The 19,913-nt window shown below is 39.2% G+C and overlaps 1 protein-coding gene across 1 annotated transcript; it reads left to right on the top strand.

The window, feature by feature from the left end:
* The first annotated feature begins 1,243 nt into the window (after positions 1–1,243).
* Positions 1,244–19,001, top strand: LOC145488936 (uncharacterized). Its single transcript, XM_081467790.1, has 9 exons — positions 1,244–1,310; positions 4,795–5,063; positions 6,334–6,448; positions 6,776–6,849; positions 6,953–7,094; positions 13,909–14,034; positions 14,278–14,400; positions 14,705–14,827; positions 18,158–19,001. The coding sequence occupies exons 1-9, from the start codon at positions 1,244–1,246 to the stop codon at positions 18,760–18,762; spliced, it is 1,644 nt and encodes a 547-aa protein (XP_081323916.1). The 3' UTR covers positions 18,763–19,001.
* Positions 19,002–19,913: the final 912 nt, after the last annotated feature.

The following is a 19,913-nucleotide window of genomic DNA, read 5'->3' as shown; positions in this document are numbered from 1 at the left end:
TTCTGTTCCATTTATCCATTGATCTTGTGAGAACACTGACAGTTAATTGTAGTAACGATATCCAATAATTTAATAAATTAAGTGCCATTTGTGGAGGGTTTACCCAGCATAGTTTGTATATTTTGGGAAAGATTATAATAAAATGTCCACGAGGAAGGTATACGAAGCGACGTATTCCATACAAAGAGTGAAAGGTGGGACAACGAGGCATCCAAACAGAAAAGATTATTATAAAGCCGCACTTAGAAAACTCAAATTGTCCCGCACGATATGAGGTTTTGAGTCGTACAATTTCGATTGGTTAAAAACCTTCCAGTGTCATTCAAAGCCATACATGCAGATTACGTGACAAGTGTGCGCCATTTCCAAGTTACCTTGTGCCTCTGTTTTAAAACGAGTCTTCGTACAAAACCTTTCATATGAAGATGAATTGAATTTTCATGAAAGTGAATCTTCAGGCGGAACTCATTTTTATATGAATGGTTTCGCACGAAGGCTTGTCTTGACACAGAGGCAAAGCTCAACTGGGAAATGGCCTATTATGATCTCGGGATTGGTGCTAATGCTGATGTTCAAATATTATTTTACTGTACGTATTAGGCAATGGAGACGGCATTTTTTTTGATTGAGCTACATTAGAATTTAATTCGTCATTCTGTTATTCTCCAACCAATCAAAACAAAAGAGACCAATGAGTTCATGATTCGCGTCACTCTCAAAACCCTGTATATGACATGAAAATACTGAGACAGTACGACAAACAGCCCAGCTAGTGTCGACGACTTCGAGATTGCGCGCTTTTTTAATATTTCATCGAACACAGGTAACAGCGCTAATCAAGGCTCCTTTTCTAAAACTTCTCACATATTTGGAAAAAGAATTTCGTGTTTTCATGTTAAACGCTAGAACAATATATATCACGTTAATTCAGCAACATCATCGCTTTCTTTTTGAGAGTGTAATTGATGTCATGACAATACGTCAGCATCATAGCATTGTTAAGATACATCCACCAACCACAGTTCAGAGGACAAAAGAGTTCTTCTGTTGCTGTGACCACCAATGTGTGGCTTATTTCTAGAGCTGGTGGTTTAACAGATTAACAAGTTAAAATTGATGACTCATGCAGGTGTCGAAGTTTAGCTCATCATAGTACCCAAAGTTGAACAGGACGTTTTAGCTTCTCACTGGAATAAGATATTTTGAAGCTGTTTTGCAAGATTTTCACGAGATCGTCTTAGAGATGCTCGTTGTATCTTTTTGCTTTGTTTTCCGCGTCTTGTTGGCTTCCTTGATCCCAGAGGCGCAAGGTAAGGTTGTCTGCAGTCAATGCTCGAAAATATTTTTGTTTTAGTGCAGCTTGTTTCAAGTTGTTGCGATTACCGTGTAGCAAAAGGATGAACGAGAGTTTTCAGCATCCTTGACTGACTCAATTCCAATTAATTAAGGCGTCCAGACGAGACTTTTATTAATGTATAGCTTTGCTGCGGTCGGAATGATAATTAATCAGCCAACGCTTTGCGCAGATTAGGAATGCTCACAACATTCACTTGTTTTAAAATTTTCCACCTGCAAGAAAAAAAAAACACTTAAAAAAGCCTAACGCGTTACTAGTAAATTTGCAACTTATTTGGGTACAAAGCAAGGCATTTTAAAAGTCGTGACCGTGAAACTGCAACGGCCTAAGCTGTAGAATTCCTGTGCATGTGTACGGCCTTTTTCCCACGTTAACTCAAATACAATTACCGTATTAGGGAGAAGTTGGCATACAATGGTAACCTTCAGATTTTGCAATAACTCTAGCCTCTAGGACAATATAACACTCTTTTTAACAAAATTCCTAGATTTATTTCCAGATTTTATTCTGTTGTAGTCTTGCATAGCATTTCTATTCCAGATCCCTTTTTACCACTTTTTTTATCATTGCACCTGTCGAAGACTGGCGTTGCAGGAGTCGCAGCTCTAAACATTTTAAACCAGCGAATGTTTTCAGTTTTTCATCTCTAAAAAGAGTAAAAAAAATACTGATATTACAAGGACTTAAATGGTAAGCAAACTCAAGTGTAAGTTTAACGAACACCTAAAGAGATTTTTTGTTTAAGTCTATTTAAAGGCAGCAGATGTAGTCGGTGGCGAAATCTGAAAGTACTGTTTTCTCAATGATAACAGTTTAGGGACGTTAAGTAACCAAATCAGTCAAATGTCGGGTTTTGGGGTTGATTTCCGTCATTTGCAAAAACACTTTGGAATTTGAATTTAAAACTAAGGAGAAATAATCACCAGTTTTTTTGGTTTTTTTTTCTATATCTCTTTTCTTTTTCGTACAGTTTGGCAAACTAAACTGAGCCAAAATTTGTGATTTGTTTCACACTAAGGCCTACCCAACCTGAGAATATGAGCCGAATTGATGGTTTGGCTGTCGCCGCCATATTTTGAAAATGTTCGATTTTGGGGCACATTCGCTCTTAATAAGTCACTGCATTAAAACGCTAACACACCGCAAAGAGGAGGTTTTGACTTACACTTAGCTTGAACAGGTGGTCTTGTCATGCCTATGCAAATTTCTTAAAATACCGTCACGTTTTTATCATTTGTCGAAAAAATTATAATCTCGGAAAAAGCGAGCTGATATATTCTATTGTATATTTTTTTCTTTGTTATCCTTGGTGTTTCCCCAGTTCAGACGAAATTGAGAAAAAAAACGTTTGTATAAGAGTTTGTTTTTACATTGAGTGGTATGCAAAATAAATAATGAGCTGTCTTCTTGGAAGTGGGTAGTCTGAATAAGTTTTATCGTGGGTTGCTACTTTCAAAATGTGCTATTTGATTTAGCGTTTTCTTCAAGTTTGACTGATGATATAAAGGAAATTAATGTCATAGCTAAGAAAACAACAAGGTAAGCTGCTTACGGTGTTTTTATTCGTGAATCAGACATGGAGTAAGGAGCGAGGGTTTTTATGACGAGAGGGTATTGGGATGAGAAAAGCGTGGTCCACAAACGAGGAGAAAATAATCTTTTCAACTCCCACCCATTCTCGTCCATAGCGCCCTTGTTGTTTCACTTTCGCGGGAATTAACCCACATCGAACTTGAGAACCTAAGACCGGCTGCGAACAGTCTAGCAACAAGAAGGCATATTTTGTGTATGAGGTTTTGTTTGTTGGCAGAAAAGACAACAAACAAAACTACTCCCACTCGACAAGTTTGAATAACTGACTTGACACTTTTGCTCAGCTCAAACGACCCCAGCCGACAAATTTCACCTTTTATGGCGGAACTCCGCCCAAGCGGAGCTCCATACTCATATAGAAAAGAAAAGGAAACCCATGAATGGATATTCTCATGGATATCATGGCTAGCGGTATTGCTTGTGGGCGCGTGCGCACGACGACGAGGACTAAAGTCACGCAACAAGGCAGCCATACTCCAGCTAATAGGTTGATTGAGACATGTAGCCTTGGTTTACAGCGTAAATCTTTGATATTGGACATGCATGTTATGGCTAATTGGCATATGTCAAAACAAGGTATCCGCCGCCCAGTATCACGTGACTATATTGCGGGCTCAAGTTTTAAGTTCATTGAGGCCAGGTGTTTTTTTTAGTTGACCGCTGCCCAAAACAAAGCAAAAAGCCATATAATAAACAACTTAATAACCTCGAACGTTCTGTTTTTATGGGAAGATATCAAACCTCAGCCTTGCCGTATTAACCTCGCTATCGCTTGGTCAATACGGCAAGGTCTCGGTCTGAGATTTTTCCGCAAAGACCTCACTCTCGGTTAATAAGTAGTTAGTCATCACGATTTCGGCGCGGTCAGAGTGACAAAAGTTAAAAAAAAAGTTAATTCAAGTATTATGGTAGAGTTTTATTAAATACGCGTTAAACGAGCGGTTCCAAACAGCAAGTGCGAAGTTATCATGCTTCATCTAACGGCAGCAATAAGGCTAATCTATCTATAACAATGCGTAATGCTGTTTTTGGAAAATAGTAACTTGGATATAAGCGTTCTTAAAAGTATATTTGTGTCATCCAAATGCGTGTTGTGGTCCATCTGTTAAGAACGTAAAAGTTTATATCACAAAAACAATTCCACTAGAAGAGAATGCTAATCTAATAAGCGATACATTTGGTCGAACTAGTGCTAGTTCCATTCCGTAGACGAGAAAGTCAATTTTAAACTTTCCGCAGTGTTCCGTAGCACGGTTTTGTTTCACATGTGTTCAGGCCGGCGATTCTCGTAGATCTTTGATCTATAATCACCACAAAAGTCTCCGAGGGAGTGGGAAAGAGGCAGTTTCTTAGTATTATCAAAGACTTGCCTCACCAATCCTGCGAGCGAGTTCACACTCTAGCAAAAATAGTTTACAGATGTCGTCATATTATGTCCAACTGACAAAAAAATTGACATCTGAGGCGCTTGTTTTTGATCAGGAACTAGCATTTCGCTTGCTTAAAATACCATTTCCAATATTCTAACCATAATAGTACTCCGTCCTTCGGAGTTCGGACTAAAAACGACGCCGACAGAGTTAAAGAGTTACTTGATCGCCTCCGCTCTTTCGTTAGAGTTTATATTCACCAACAGTCCATGAGTGTGTAGCAAAAGTCTAAATGGACCTCCTGAACAATGTACCCGCTCGGTAATACTGCGTCAAGAATCAGATGGTTAAGAGGCCCCAAATGAATTCGAGTCAGGGCGTCCACCTCCATCTTTTGAAATTTGCTTTATTATTCTATTTACTTAAAGTAACTTTTGAGCGTAAGAGTGGCATGTCCAAATTTACCTTTTTCAGGTCATTGTCGCAATTTGAGATTCACAAGTGCTCCAATCCATGGCTACCGGCAGAATAATCACGTGATTCGTACCATTGGCGTCATGGATGAAGATTTCTGCGAGCTGCAATGCTACATGGAGCCAAACTGTGTCAGTTATAATTTTAACAAGAAGGAAGAGGCAAATGGAAAACACAAGTGTGATCTGAATAGCGCTACTTATGAACACGACAACGAACACTCAGGCGACCTCGCGAAGAACGAAAATTATGTGTATCGCGGAGCCGAGGTAAACATGAAATTCAAAAGTTGAAAGTAATAACTTCAGTTTGAAATCTAAAATGCTGAACGGATTTTTTTTTTAAGGATTTTTTGACACGACCTCGAAAAGAGTTCAAAATCCTGTATTGAAAAGGGGAGGCCGGGGATGGGGTTGGAGCTTAGCATCTAAGGTTTTTTGAGAACTGGGACCAAATACATAACAGGCCTGGATAGGGCTCTTGGGCAGAGGTACATAGGTTGCTAAGGGAAACATTTCTTGCCCCAGTGGGATTTACGTGCCACTACTTAACAACTTAGATTATAAACTCGAGATTTCTACGAGGTGGTAGTTGACGAGGCCGATGGTCGAATCAACTATCACCTCATAGAAATCGAGAACGAATAATCTAATTTGATTTAGTAGAATTCTAACTGAAATTCACTACAAATAAGGATTTCTAATTATTTCTCGACGTATTGTTAAACTTCGCCGTCTTTGCGCCTTGGGGAGATCACTCGGATTGAATTGTCATTTGAAATTGCAGTTGTGTTCGCGCGCATAATTTTTTTTTTCAATAATTTAATTTAATATAATTTAAGTTAAGAAACCGAAAATCTTCTTCTTTTAGACTTCACATGCATCAGTGTTCCTCCAAAACTTTGGAAAAACAAAAAAACGTCGCCATTTCGCAGATGGCCTCAACTATCACGCATAGAAATCATAATCTAATTGTTTTAGTATAAATCTTTATTGGTCGTTCAAAACTTTATCTAAATCCTTGTCGAAAACACAAAGAAGTAGTCCAAGCGCACGCTGCCTTACTACTCACTGTCTACAACGGAGTAGATAGTGAGTAGCGTAGCCAATCAGAGTAAGGCATTCGTGATAGAACGCCTGTAGATTTATACTAATGGCTGATAGTGTGCGATCACTCAGCCAATCAGATTGCTGTATTTTCATTAGTGTTCAAGTAGAATTCTACTAAATGATAATGGTAATAGTTTTCTTTAGCTATATCCAGTAACGACTACTGCCACCTTGGTGTAAAATTTGAGCAAAAGCGAAGTATTCAAGGTGTAGTTGGCAAGATTTTGGTATAACTATGTGCACATCAAATTCACTGTTCAAGGAAGACAAATTTACCTTGATCAACTTTGACAAATTTACCTTTATCAACGCTTCAGGCGATTAATCAAGGTGGCGCAGTTAGTGTTTACAGTTTTTATGTGTTTTAACCGTTGAATATCGTCAATTGATGTCGCTGTAATAACGGCTATTTTTGTTCTTTTCGTTGAAGAATGCTTGTGCAAAGAAAGCTTGCCAGAACAACGCAACCTGCCAGGCCGGTTTTACAGACAGAAATTACCAGTGTTTGTGTATTCCCGGATTTACTGGCCATGACTGTGAACACGGTACTAATACATTTTTTTGTTATCGGTGGTCTTACCCAACCTAGCAATAGAATTTTGAGGGGCTTAAATATCAAGAATGAGAAGTTATAACAGGGAGTTACGACTACAAAAGTTGGCTTTCTGTTGCTGCTATCATTACTGTTGTTGATGTTGTAGTTGTTGTTGCTATTAGGACTGCTGTTCTCGAATCTTGCTTAGAAGTTTAACAGTCAGAACATGCTAGGAGATCACACGGAATATAATAACAATTGATCTCTAGTGAGATAATTTAATAGCAATTGTCGTTACGATACAGATATTCCTTAGGAATCTTTTTTATTGTGTTAGATATTGACGAGTGTACCGACGGAACACACAAATGTGATGTTAACGGTGCTGTAACTTATCGAAAGTTACTTGATGTGACTTTTACGTGAGGAAATAAAATAGTAACAAATGAGACACTCTATGTCAGAGCGAAAAGTTTTGTAAGCACATCATTTCAATTAAACATTTTCCATTTAGATTCCTTTTGTTGTTTCAGATATTGACGAGTGTGCCAGCGGAACACACAACTGTAGTGATAATGCTGTGTGTAACAACACCCGGGGATCCTATAACTGCACGTGCAAAGATGGATTTTATGGAGATGGAATAAACTGCACTGGTAACTATTTCTATGTCTTTTAATTTTATGACAGTGAGTAATGACAAACTTATAAACTGGACAACACACACGACCCACTATAAGTGAAAGACAATTATAATAAAGTTTCCACATAACGCACGCCCTAATTGGCTGAAACAGCGTGCTTTATCAGAGAACAGAGCGCGGGTTAATGACAGTAAACTGACTTCCAAATATTTGCCTCGGAATTTTGACAAATTTGACCCAAATTAAACATCCCCTGTGATTCAGACAAACGCAATGGAAACGAGCTCTATGTCTACAGTAAATATGGCTCACGGAGGCCATCGTTAGTAACAGAAGTGTGAAAACTGTACTAAAATAACAAGTTTTGCCGCCGACAAAACACGTAGCGAAATAAACAAATTCTCAACCTAACCAGTGCTTCGATAAAAGACATTACATTTGTTACGAAGGCGGAAATTATACTAAAGAAGTAAAACAACGACAGAAAACAACAATTGAGCTGTCTCTGTTTATGATGAGAAGCTTTATTTTCGCAAAAATGCTAAATTGCTCAAAACAACACTTACATGCAGTGTAGTGACGCTCATTTTCTGGTCATCTCAGCGAAGTGAACCGACGAGTGGTCAGCTCAAAGCTTGCTCTAGATATTTCTCCCCTGTGCTCGGAGTAGAACCAGTGGGAGCAGTTAAGTCTTTCTAACTTTTATGCTAGTTCGGGCAATCTTGCTGCAAGCGGCTGCAAACCGTAAATAACTGTAGCTCCTTTCAAATTCAACTCAGCATTTCGCATTTTCATCCGCAAGCGGCTCCTGGTTTCGTAATTTCCATTGAAAAAGTGCACGCTTTCATGAGCCAAAATACGGCCGAATTCCTCTGGATTACAAACTGTTACCTGCCTTTAGATTCTTATTTGAAAATTAACTAAAAAGCGACGGAACTTTGAAAGCATCGTTCTTCTCTCGAAAGCCGCTCGAAACTACTCGAAACTAAAAGCTTCGCTGAAGTCCAGTTTGTGATTGACAGCTGTCGCTTCGTTAGCCAATCAAATTATTTGAACAATTCTAAGAAGGATTGTGATTGGCTTATCTTAGCGTGCTTTATCGGAGAACAGAGCACGGCTGACGCCACTTTTACTTGTTTGGAAAATAAAGTTTGGTTTGAAAATTCAGCCGAATGCGTGGAGAAATTATTGGATTCTTTATCATAAAACAAATAAAGAAGCCTCGACTGTGCTCCGTCCTGTTGTAAAGCATTTAGGAAGCAGTAGAGCGCTCAACAATTGGGGAAAAACACTCGACTTCGTCTCGTGTTTACCCCTACACCTCTTTCGTGCCCTACCGCTTCCTGCGTGCTTTACAACAGAACAGAGCACAGTCGAGGCTTCTTTATTTGTTAAACAATAAAAGCGGCTTATTGATCTGTATGCCTTTGGCTCGCCATTAGTAATAATGAAACAAACAAGATATACAAGAAGAACTTGTATGTAGTTGTTTTTTTTACTTCCATTCTATTTTACACCTGAAAACATAAGTTGAGGGAACTTATGGGTTGAAGCTTCTTTTGCCGCAATTTTTCGATATCGTGAGACTGTCACAAAATGTAGAAGAAATAAGATTTTTTTTTTGAAAAAAATATTTGAAAGAAATGTCTCAAGTGCTTCTTTTCACCGTATTTATAATTGATAGGAAAATACTTAGGTGGATATTTCTTGTTAATTTGGAGTTAGGTTAAGACAGAACAATGGCTTTTGTGTTTAAGTGGATGTTCATGAAATGGCCAAAAATCGTTAAGTCCTATGTAAACAGTACGCCAGCACGGAAAAAGGTCTCTAAACATTTTGTGGCTTTTTTGAGAACTTTAGTGATTGCTCTCACTATCCATGTTAGAGTAATGTATATTTGCGGTTGCCCAGTGCAGATATTTGCTATCAGTTAAAGACTATTCACAGTTACGCTAAACAACATGTACTTCGCCTTCAATGGTCACGTTTTCCGACAAAAAGAAGGCCTACCTATGGGTTCTAACATCTCAGGTATTCTGGCCATCCTATTCATGGACACACTGGAAACCATCGCCCTCTCTTCACACTTATCTATAAGCCCCTACAGGAGATACGTCGACGATATTTATCTCCAGACAACTGGCGAGGAAATGACAGACCAATTCCACTATACAATGAACAATCTGCACCCTACATTAAAGTTTGAAATTGAGAAACCAGAAATAACACCCAAAGGCCTCTCACTATCACTACTTGATTTCAACGTCACCATCTCCAAATACGGCAAAAGCTCCTTTGAATTTTACAAAAAAAATAGCAAAGAAACCACTCTTCGTTCACCACCAATCAGCAATACCAGAAAAGTCAAAGATCAACTTCATTCGTAATGAGCGGAAACGTATCGACGATAAATGCTCTACAAAAACGACAGCCACAAAGCATCAAAACATGTTTGACGACGTCCTCCGTCTTAACGGGTATCCTGAAAGCACTATAGACAAAACTAAGTACTCCCAGAACCATCAGAAAGACCCCCGACCTCTCAACACAGAATGGTCGTACCTGAAGATCCCATATATCTCTGAACGTCTCAACTACAGGATCAACAACATTTTCCGAAAAGAGGGTATACCAGTACGGGCCGTGCACAAGTCATACACCCTCAGACGAGCTCTCTCTCAGAACAACACGGAACGGACATGCACGAGGGCCAACTGCCCTATCTCCAGCACCAAATTATGCTTATTACGCAACGCTGTTTACCAAATCACGTGTAACAACTGCAACCAATATTACATCGGGAGCACTACACGCTTTATCAACGATCGTGTACGAGAACACCTGAACAATGACAACTCCTCCGTAAAGAAACACATTTCAAAGGGCCAAAATAAAGTCCACAAAGGCATCGAAATCAAGACCATTGTACTAGAAAACGACCCCGCAAAACTACGACTGTTCGAAGCGTTTTATATACGAAACTACCAACCTGCCCTCAACTCCCGATAGGAATGCAGCGAATTCGCGGACCTTTTATTCTAATAATTATTTTCACATATCTAGAGACTCTTTGTACTTTGACACTGGCTCATTACATCATATCATTCGTTTTTATTCATATTTGTATCTTATTTGCCTCATGTATTTTACCCCCCACATTCTTTCGCTTTTCACACGTTTGTACTTTACATCTGTATATAAGCCTTACGCGGAATATTTTTTCTTATCCCTGATGATGTCGTAGATCGGCGAAAGCTTGGATTTTTTAAAAGATTTTAATATCATTTTACAGTAGTGTAAGGCCTCAATTGAACTTTTACCAACTATTTACAACACTACGCTATATGCACCTTACTTAAGATGGAGCCACGGAGAGATATCAAATTGTCTAGTTCAAATTAGTATCTCTGCTTTGAGACTGATACTAGTGGAAAATGATCCAGTGGATTTCATTCACGTGGCCCTTCTTGTTGTAGTAATACTAAACCAAAGACAGCTGATTAAATATGCATAAATTAGTGACAAACAGCCATTTTTGGAGGGGTCCCCCTAACGTGAGGGGAATAAAATATTTTGACCTAATTTTTTACCATAACCATTTATTCACCAAACCCGACATCTGTGCCAAGTTTGAGCGAAATCGGGGATTTGAGCTGTATCACCTCCTGCCTGGTTCTGCCTGGTTTTCTCACGGACACACTCTTAATTTGTACACTGCTCGAATATATTAAAGACCTTTTCTTCTGATATTTAGTGGAAAATCGTCGTGGCTGTTATTAAAACTGCAAATTTAGCCGAGAAATTATCAATTATGTACAACGTGCAGATACATTCTCTGTAATAACGTTCCTGTTCATGCTCTGTTATTAAACAAATGGCTAAAACAGCGTGCTTAAACTGCAAGTTTAGCCGAGAAATTAGCAATTATGTACAACGTGCCGATACATTCTCTGTAATAACGTTCCCGTACATGCGCTGTAATTAAACAAATGGCTCAAACAGCGTGCTTAAACTGCAAATTTAGCCGAGAAATTAGCAATTATGTACAACGTGCCGATACATTCTCTGTAATAACGTTCTCGTACATGCTCTGTAATTAAAGAAATCACGCACTCTGGTTGGCTAAAACAGCGTGCTTAATCAGAGTACAGATGCACGGTAAGCTGAATTTCAAATTTCGCAATGGTCTGCAGTAGGAATAACTGCATAGAAGCCATTGTTGACACATATAGTGTTAAAACTGTACCTAAAATAACGAGTTTTGCTACAACCCTGGTCAAAACATCATGGGACAGTTATGAAAATCAAGAGAGAAAATTCTTTCGTCCCCCTCCCCCAAGGAATGTTGAGTCTACCGAAAATGACTTGAATGCCTGACATCAACATTGCATCGGGGGGGGGGGGGGAGGGGGGGGGAAACACGTCATTTTTACGGGATATGGACTTTATGTTCCAAGAGTTCTGGCCAGGGTTGTAGATTCCGCCGGAAACAACGGTAACCACGTAGCGAAATAAATGAGTTCTGAATCTAGCGAATGCTTGGATAAAAGACATTATATCGGATTATATTTATTATGAAGGCAGAAATTATATTTATAGATGTAAAATAATGGCAGAAAACACTAATTGAGCTGTCTCTGTTTATGATGAGAAGCTTTATTTTTGTAAAAACGCTCAAACAACACTTACACTGAGTGTAGTAACTCTTTATCGCTAAACAGCAGTCTCCGGTCATCTCAGCGAAGTGAACCTCAACAATTACAACGCTTACCAGATGAGTGATGAGTTGAAAGCTTGCCCTGATATTCTATCCTGTACTCGGAGTAGAAACAGTGGGAGAAGTTTAGTCTCTCGAACTTTGACGCTAGTTCGGACACTTGCTGCTAAGTAGCCGTAAATAACTGTAGCTCCTTTCAAATACAGCAGAGCATTTCGCATTTTCACAAGCAGGCTTTGAGCTCTTTGCTTTTTTTATTTCCATAGGAAAAGTGTACGTGTTCATGAGCCACAATGGGGCCGGATTGCTGTGGACTAGAAACTTTTAGATCCTTATAATTTTTATATTAAACTAAAAGGCGAACTTTGAAGCGATCGTTCACTCTAAACCGAATGTTTAGTTTATTCAAGTCCAGTTGGCGATTGACAGTTGTCTCGTAAGCTGATCAAATTATTTTACTAGCTTATTTTAGCATTCTTTATCAGATTACAGATGGACGCTTAGCTTCCAGGTAATGTGGGATATCACTCGAGATAGGAGACCATTTGTTTTCCAATGTTAGTGCGAAGACGTGGTTTACAGAAATTTGCCTTCAATGTATACCTTGTGTAGTGTGAAATGGAGAGCACTTTCTGTGTAAGCTCCAGACGTAGCTGGAAAAGAGCATTAATCTTAGGAGAGTATTTTGTTTGGATTGCACATTTTTCAGCTGCATTTTGTAAGCACTTCCCCAAGCTATTATAGAACATGATAGATAAGGGTATACTAGGTTATAGTAACGTTGCTCTAATAGAAAGATAATACCTTAGTTTTGAAATGACACCAATATTTGATGAAATACCAGAGCAGAATAAGGGATGTTATATTTCCAAGATAATGACACTTAAATGTCTTCTTTTCCCCTTTCTCCTGCTTCTCTTATTTTCTGCAGTGAAGCCACGGTCCGTTATAATTTGTGAGAATCGCCAAGGAAAAATAAGCTGCCCAAACGGAAAAATAATCGACGTGCTGAACGCGAACTACGGCAGGCTGGACCGGCATACGTGTTTACATGACAAAATGAGCAACATAAACTGTCGTTCCAGCAATTCTCTAACACGAGTGCAGGATAAGTGTAACGGGGAAACCAGTTGTGAGTTACATGTAAATAAAGAACTTAAAGACTTGTTCGGTGACGATCCATGTCGTGGAACGTACAAATATCTGGAAGTCAAATACAGATGCCTGGAATATATCAATTTAGGTAAGTGAGGAAACGATAAACAATATGTGTCTGAATTATGCGTCACACTGCTCCTACAGTAGGCAATGTTTCATGACCTTGGCTCGCCAATGCTGTTATGACACGCGCTGCAGGAAACGTTGCTTAGTGTTAAATCCCTAGGCAACTCATAAAAAATCATTTGCGCTGTTGCCGCCAGTTTTGGCTAGGGAACATGATTCTACTTCGTGCAACTGCGTTTGTTGCAACAAAAACGTCGCGAGACTGGAGGGACTTGTGAGTAAATAAGTATTAGATGAACCATGTGAAAAATTGAAATATCTGGACATCAAATACAGTTGTCTGCAATATGTACGTAAGCGAGGCATTCGAATTCTGTGATACACGTGAGTAAGCGGCGAAAATTGCCCTTGCTTAATAATAACAAATTTTCCGTTCAAACGTAAAATTTAATGTCTCTAAGATTTACTGAGGCATGTTCTTAAAGGAGCTACGTCACGGTTTGCGCGTATTGAAAAGTTTAGCCTCAATTTTTCAAATTCGTCATTTGTAATCCGTGTCAATCTTCTCCATCCTTGGCCATACTTGTTCCTTTATGGTTTATCATTATTTCTTTAATGTTTTCTATCTTATTAAACTGTTATTTTCAGGTTTCCTGCCATATAAAGGTTATTTTGTATGTGGCCAAAATTACTCAAAATACCGCGACTGAGCCCCTTTAATTTGGAGTGAATATCACCTTTATGTTGCGTCGATCGAAAAACGCGTAGTGTAAATCCTTAATTGCATTCGCATTTATACGATTACCTACACTAATTTATTGATCTTCTTACATCGAAACATTTCTTTATAGTTCCAAATTGAACTATTTGTCTCTTTTTTTTTAGATATAGACGAGTGTACCAACGGAACACACAAGTGTCATATGAATGCTATTTGTAACAATACCTCGGGATCCTTCAACTGTACGTGCAAAGATGGATTTAATGGAGATGGAATAAACGGGTGCACTGGTAACATTTATAAACATCCTGTACTTTGCTCTGACGAAGGTCTGATGCTCGAAACATGGGCTTTACATCTTGAAGAGGCGGTTAACTGACCTTAATCGTATTTCAGGACTTCCATTTGATAAATGGCTGAGTGTCTCATTCGAACACTTACACAGTACAAACGTTTCTTTAGAAACTAAAAACGGTGCCAATTTACAATGGCATTTGCATGTTTTAAACTTCAAATTCTTTTTGTTGTTTTAGATGAAGACGAATGTACTAGCGGGACACACAACTGTAGTGTTAATGCTGTGTGTAACAACACCCAGGGATCCCATAACTGCACGTGCAAAGATGGATTTTATGGAGATGGAATAAACTGCACTGGTAACTATCTGTAACACAGTTTAATTCTTGTGTTCAAGTTCTGTTGCCGTCTTACTCCAATAGCGCAACTCCGTACTCCGCCTCGTCTTTGCTCTGACGAAGGACTAATGCTCGGATAAACGCCAGCTGCACAAACTGTCTACAGCGGTTTATTTACTGGCTTTCTCAACTTCAAGCTGCTCAATAGCTATAAGCGTCTCCATTCACACTGACCTTTCTTCAGAAGCTAGTAATAACTGTGCTTATTTATAATGACACTTATTTCCTTCTTTGTTTTTTAAAATTTCCTTCTTTGTTGTTTTAGATATAGATGAATGTACCAACGGAACACACAGCTGTAGTGCTAATGCTGTGTGTAACAACACCCGAGGATCCTATAACTGCTCGTGCAAAGATGAATTTCATGGAGATGGAATAAACTGCACTGGTAACTATTGCTATATGTAATGTTTTTTAATTAACCACAGCGAGTAATTACAAGCTTGGAAATTGGACAGGCCCCCGGCCCGGCAGGTGAGTGTGTGAGTTGAGTGAATACACAAGACGTACTGCAATTGACAAATACAACTTGGCGGCCCGATTTGAATGGATATTAACAATTGCGAGCTGGAGGCGAGCCGTTGTTGTTACCTGTAAAAACCAGATATGGCAGATCAGTTACCGGTTTTGATGTTTGAAATAATTAGCTCTTTATCTAAGCGGCCGAGTCTGTTTATCAGAGTGGATCATGGCGCTATGTCATGTTGAAATTATGGCGCATGCGTTTTGATGCCCGCTGTAATTGGGGACGATGACTAGGTGAGTGGAGGCCAAGTTACCACTCTATCGCAGAAGTGGGACGCTTTCCATTCAATCAAAAAATCGGGAACTTTCCAAACGGGTAATGACGGTACGGAAATTTCTATGGAAAGTTTCAGAAATATGCAAATATTTTTGAATTTCAGGCAGGATGTTAGTAAAACGCGGACTCGGGGTCGGGGTCTCTTTTTATATTTAACTTTTTTTTTTTCCTTTTCTTTAATTTTCCTTTTTAATGTCCTTTTTCTTTCCTTTTTTTAACCCAAATTCCGATTTCTCGCGATTTACATCAGCAGTGCATCATTGCAATATTTTCGCATCTAATGAAAATAAGATGCGATGGATCTCATTTTTTCACATCTCAAACAATCCGCGTCACATTTCAGTCAAGACAGTCGAATATAGAAGCTGCACAAATGTATTTTCTAATTCAGCGCGCTGATTTCTGCAAGAAAGTCATTGAGTTAGTCGAATTAATGGAGAATTAAGTGATCCACCATCAGATCAAATAAGGATTTTTGAAAGTCTCTAAAGATAATTCGTCTCGAAAGCTTAGTACACACTCGCTGCAGCTCTATTCTGGCAGTTCCGTGAATTGACTACGTCATACTCTCGCAAGAAAAGAAGCGAGGAAAAACAGGTTTGTTTACCTTGAATTAACAATTTCGTGAACTAGAATAGGCAAAACTTACCAGAAACACCCCCGCCGCCTACCATGAGACCCTGGGAACGAGATTGGTATAGATCGTTTTGACTGTCGCGCAATGAAAAAAATAAATCGAAAACCATTCGGTGGATGAAGTCAAGAAAATAAATAAATAAATAAATAAATAAATAAATAAATAAATAAATAAATATACATTTATATAGCGCCATTTTCCACTAATTGTCCATGGCGCTTTACAATACTTTAAAGATAAATAAAGGAAAAAAACTTCTTCACGTTTTAGGACTGTGCGTTATCCCAAACTTCAGATATTTGTCGATAGGTTTCGCACAAATTTACAGCTCAGTATAGAGCTGCCATGTTGACGAAGCTCTGCAGTACACCAATTGCAATATGGCGGCCGGAAAATAGTGTAAAGGCCACTGACTATATTTAGTGCAAAAACATATATTCACAAAAACTTTTCCTGATACTTTTACTTCACAAATGGTTAACAATCACGAAGTAAGTATATATTTCTCGACAAACGCGATCGTAGCTCTATGTCACGCTCTGCCACAAACCTGAAGTTCAAAATGCACTGGTTTCGCTATTGAGCTGAAACGTTGTCATCAATATACATTTTGCACCTCTTATGCCTGATGAGGAGAAAGACTCTGGTGGCTGTTTAGTTTTGAATCTCAGAACCTTTTGACGTCACGTGAAAACCATCTATACTAAGCTTTCGAGACTTATTTTTATAGGCTTAGATAGTGGATCCCTTAATTCTCGATTAACTCATGAACTAGGAGAGAACTGCGTGCATCTTCTATATTTGACTGTCTTGACTTAAATGTGACGCGGGTTGTTTGCGGTGATGTACCTAACAAATGAACTCCACTGCATTTCATTTCCTTTGTATGCAAAATATAGCAATGAAAAATTGGAAATTAGGATAAAAAAAGAAAAGAAAAGAAAAAAAGACATTGAAAAAGAAACTTATAGTAAAAAGGAAAAAAAAATGTATAAAAGAGACCCCGGCCCCGGTCCTGACCCCGATCCCGAGTCCGCGTTTTACTGACACCCTTTCAGGCATGCGGACCATTCAGCCGAAAATTCAGGAAATTTCAGAAGAAAAATTCAGTGGAAGGAAAATTCTCATTGACAAATTTTCTAAGATTTGGATATATAACGCGAGTTCGCCCTCTTTCCGGGAATTCCGGAAAATGCTATTCCTTTCGTCACCGAAAATCTCCGGAAATTCAAAAAGCTGTTTTTGGTTGAATGGAAAAGCACCCCGAGCTACCCCTTGCCTCTGTATCATAACGAGACTTGGCTTGGATCTGGGCCACTATCTTCAAGCCAATCAAACTCATTTTCATATGAAAGTTTTTGAACGAGGACTCGTTTTGAAACAGAGGCGTAAGGATCCGTAAGGTAACTCGGAAATAGCCAATAGCTACAGGCTTTTTTTTTTGTATTCTGGATGGTTTCCGTCAATAACGAGTCGGATTTTCCCGTTGTTAAAGACGACACAATAGACCGATAAATTTGAGACGTAAACCTCGTTCTTCACTTGATTCATATCGGGCGACTTTCCCTCTAACAAGGTTTCCGTCTCCAAAATTAATTCCGATAGTGTTACGTTTCAGTTGTATTAACCATTAAAGTTAGACTTTTAAAACTACAACTTACAAAAAATCTGCACTGTTGGAACAAATTATCCACCAAATTGTTGAAGATATATTTGTGCATTAGAAATGTTTAAATATATTTGAAAATTTCAAATCACTTTGGGATCTTTCCAGGGCGCTGCCATTTTGGACCATATTGTAACACCTGGTTGGCCCTATAACTAAAATGAGAACATTACAAAACCTAACCTAACTGCTTGATTGGAATACGGTAAAGATCTATTTTGGCACACGTGGGCAAAAATAGCGACTGTAAATTGGTACAAAATGCCAGCACACTTTTTTTTCACTTTTCATTACTACTGAGGCAGTCTGACCGACTCATTGTTTATGGCGCTGGTCTTAATTATCAGTTGTTCCCGTGTCCAAAGTCATCTCCCTTTCCAAGCTGGGCTTGGTCTCGGTACCTCGGTTATGCCTTTCAAATAACCCAGCTATCCCTGAAAAGCCCTATTGGTAAATGCTCAGTTAAGATGTTATTTGTTTTCTTTACTTGCAACAAATTATGGGTTTTGCCACATTTCTATCGTTAGATGGCAATTTGGCGCCAGAGCTACAGTTTTTAGGTACATAATTTGTTACCTGAACTTCAGACTGTTGATGTTTCTTAATTTCCCAGGATTCAATGCTACCTTTACAAGTCTTGGAGCGGGTGGAAAAGATGGTCCAACGTCACTCGGTAGTCACTACACAGGTCAGGATCATGACGGTCAAGTTACACTGTCCGGCGGTATTCAACAGTGGACTGTGCCGTACACTGGTCAATACAGAATAGAAGCAGTGGGAGCAGCAGGGGGGTATGATAACTACCAGAGCAGTGCCCAATGCAGAGGAAGAGGTGCAAGAATGGTTGGAACCTTCAACCTCTCGCAAGGAGAAATGATTCAAATTCTGGTTGGTCAAGAGGGAGGAATAAGACACGACGTGAGTTCTGGAGTTGGTGGAGCTGGTGGAGGTGGTGGAGGAACATTTGTAGTAAGAGGAAGCAATACGTCTTTGATAGTGGCCGGAGGCGGTGGAGGCCTCAGAGCTGTAACATCGAGACACCAGGGATGTGATGCTAGCACAAACACGTCAGAGAATCCTGGGTACAACTCAAGGTCAGGAGGCAGCAATGGACACGGTACAGACACTGGTTCTAATGGCCGTCCTTCAGGTGAGAGTGACGAGAATGATTATATTCATTTCACCAAAGTCAGTTGCCGACAAGACCCATTTGATTAGACAGCAGTCGATTCATCGGCTTTCTCTATGTAGATGTTGCTGTCGAAATACTCTTTTCAATTTCCGGAAGCTGCCGAAAATTTGGTTGACAGCAACAACAAACGCAACTGTTCACTTGTTATTGAAAGGCACAGTAAATATAGTTTTGTAACCCTCCTTTTTTAATTGTGCGTGGGCAACTCATAATATTTTTAGGCAAACCTCCATTGCATGACAGAGGTAAATTTGGGATCGTTAAATATACGTATGGGAATGAGTCAGCTTATTTTATTTTTTCAGGTGGTGACGGCGGCGGCTTTTACTCCAGCGGGAGTCATAGAACGACTCCGGGCAATGGTGGAGAAGGGGGTAAAGGATTTCTTCAAAGAGGAGTGGGTGGACAGAGTTTCGTGCCATCTCTTAATGACGGTTCTGGTTCTGGTGGTTTTGGTGGGGGTGGTGGTGCGGGTTGCGGTGGAGGTGGCGGTGGAGGATATTCCGGGGGAAGCGGTGGGAAATGTGAAGATGATTCTTGTGGAGGAGGGGGAGGTTCTTATAACGTTGGAAAAGATCAGCAAAATGATTGCTGTTATAATACAGCTGGTCATGGCCTGGTAACCATTACATTACTGTAGAAAAAATGGAAAACGAGCCGTACACAACAACAATATTATGCAGCTGTAATTATATTAGCTATAGATTGTTTTAACTGGCCGACTTTAACTCGTCCTCACCATTGATAATTACTTAATTTGATAATGAATTAAATTCCCTGTTAACAATGTTTTTTCTGTATATATATTTTGTGTTAGCGCACTTAGTTGCAATCAGTTTAATCAAAAATCACCGTTTGTACCAGGATCTACTAGGCATATGATCCAAAGGGGATTACACGCTGCAGGTAAAATACTTTTCCCATTAAGTCTGAGAGTAAGGTACTTTGGCATATCTCCGTTTTTTGCGTTTAATTTTTGTATAGATTATTTCTAGCCGCGGAGTTTTCGACAGTTTCAACGTTCTCCAAAAAAATAAATGGGTCGTTTTCTTTTGACCAGTGCACACAAGCCGTGTTTACTTGGTCTGGTCGGAGATACTTAACTGAAATAATTCGTGTAGACTTGCTGGTCGGTTGATGCCACGTTTTAACTAATGCATAAATGCGTGTAGCCTTC

This window comes from Orbicella franksi, chromosome 6 (assembly GCF_964199315.1).
Source record: "Orbicella franksi chromosome 6, jaOrbFran1.1, whole genome shotgun sequence".
NCBI lineage: Eukaryota > Metazoa > Cnidaria > Anthozoa > Scleractinia > Merulinidae > Orbicella > Orbicella franksi.
Note: the sequence above shows the minus strand (reverse complement) of the source record. Positions and strands in the feature narration are given on the sequence as shown.

Coding starts and splice junctions, on each gene's coding strand:
- LOC145488936 (XM_081467790.1), top strand. CDS start 1,244: ATGCTCGTTGTATCTTTTTGCTTTGTTTTCCGCGTCTTGTTGGCTTCC. Junction 7,095..13,908: donor AGATGGAATAAACTGCACTG/GTAACTATTTCT, acceptor CTTTTTTTTTAG/ATATAGACGAGTGTACCAAC. Junction 14,828..18,157: donor AGATGGAATAAACTGCACTG/GTAACTATTGCT, acceptor TTAATTTCCCAG/GATTCAATGCTACCTTTACA.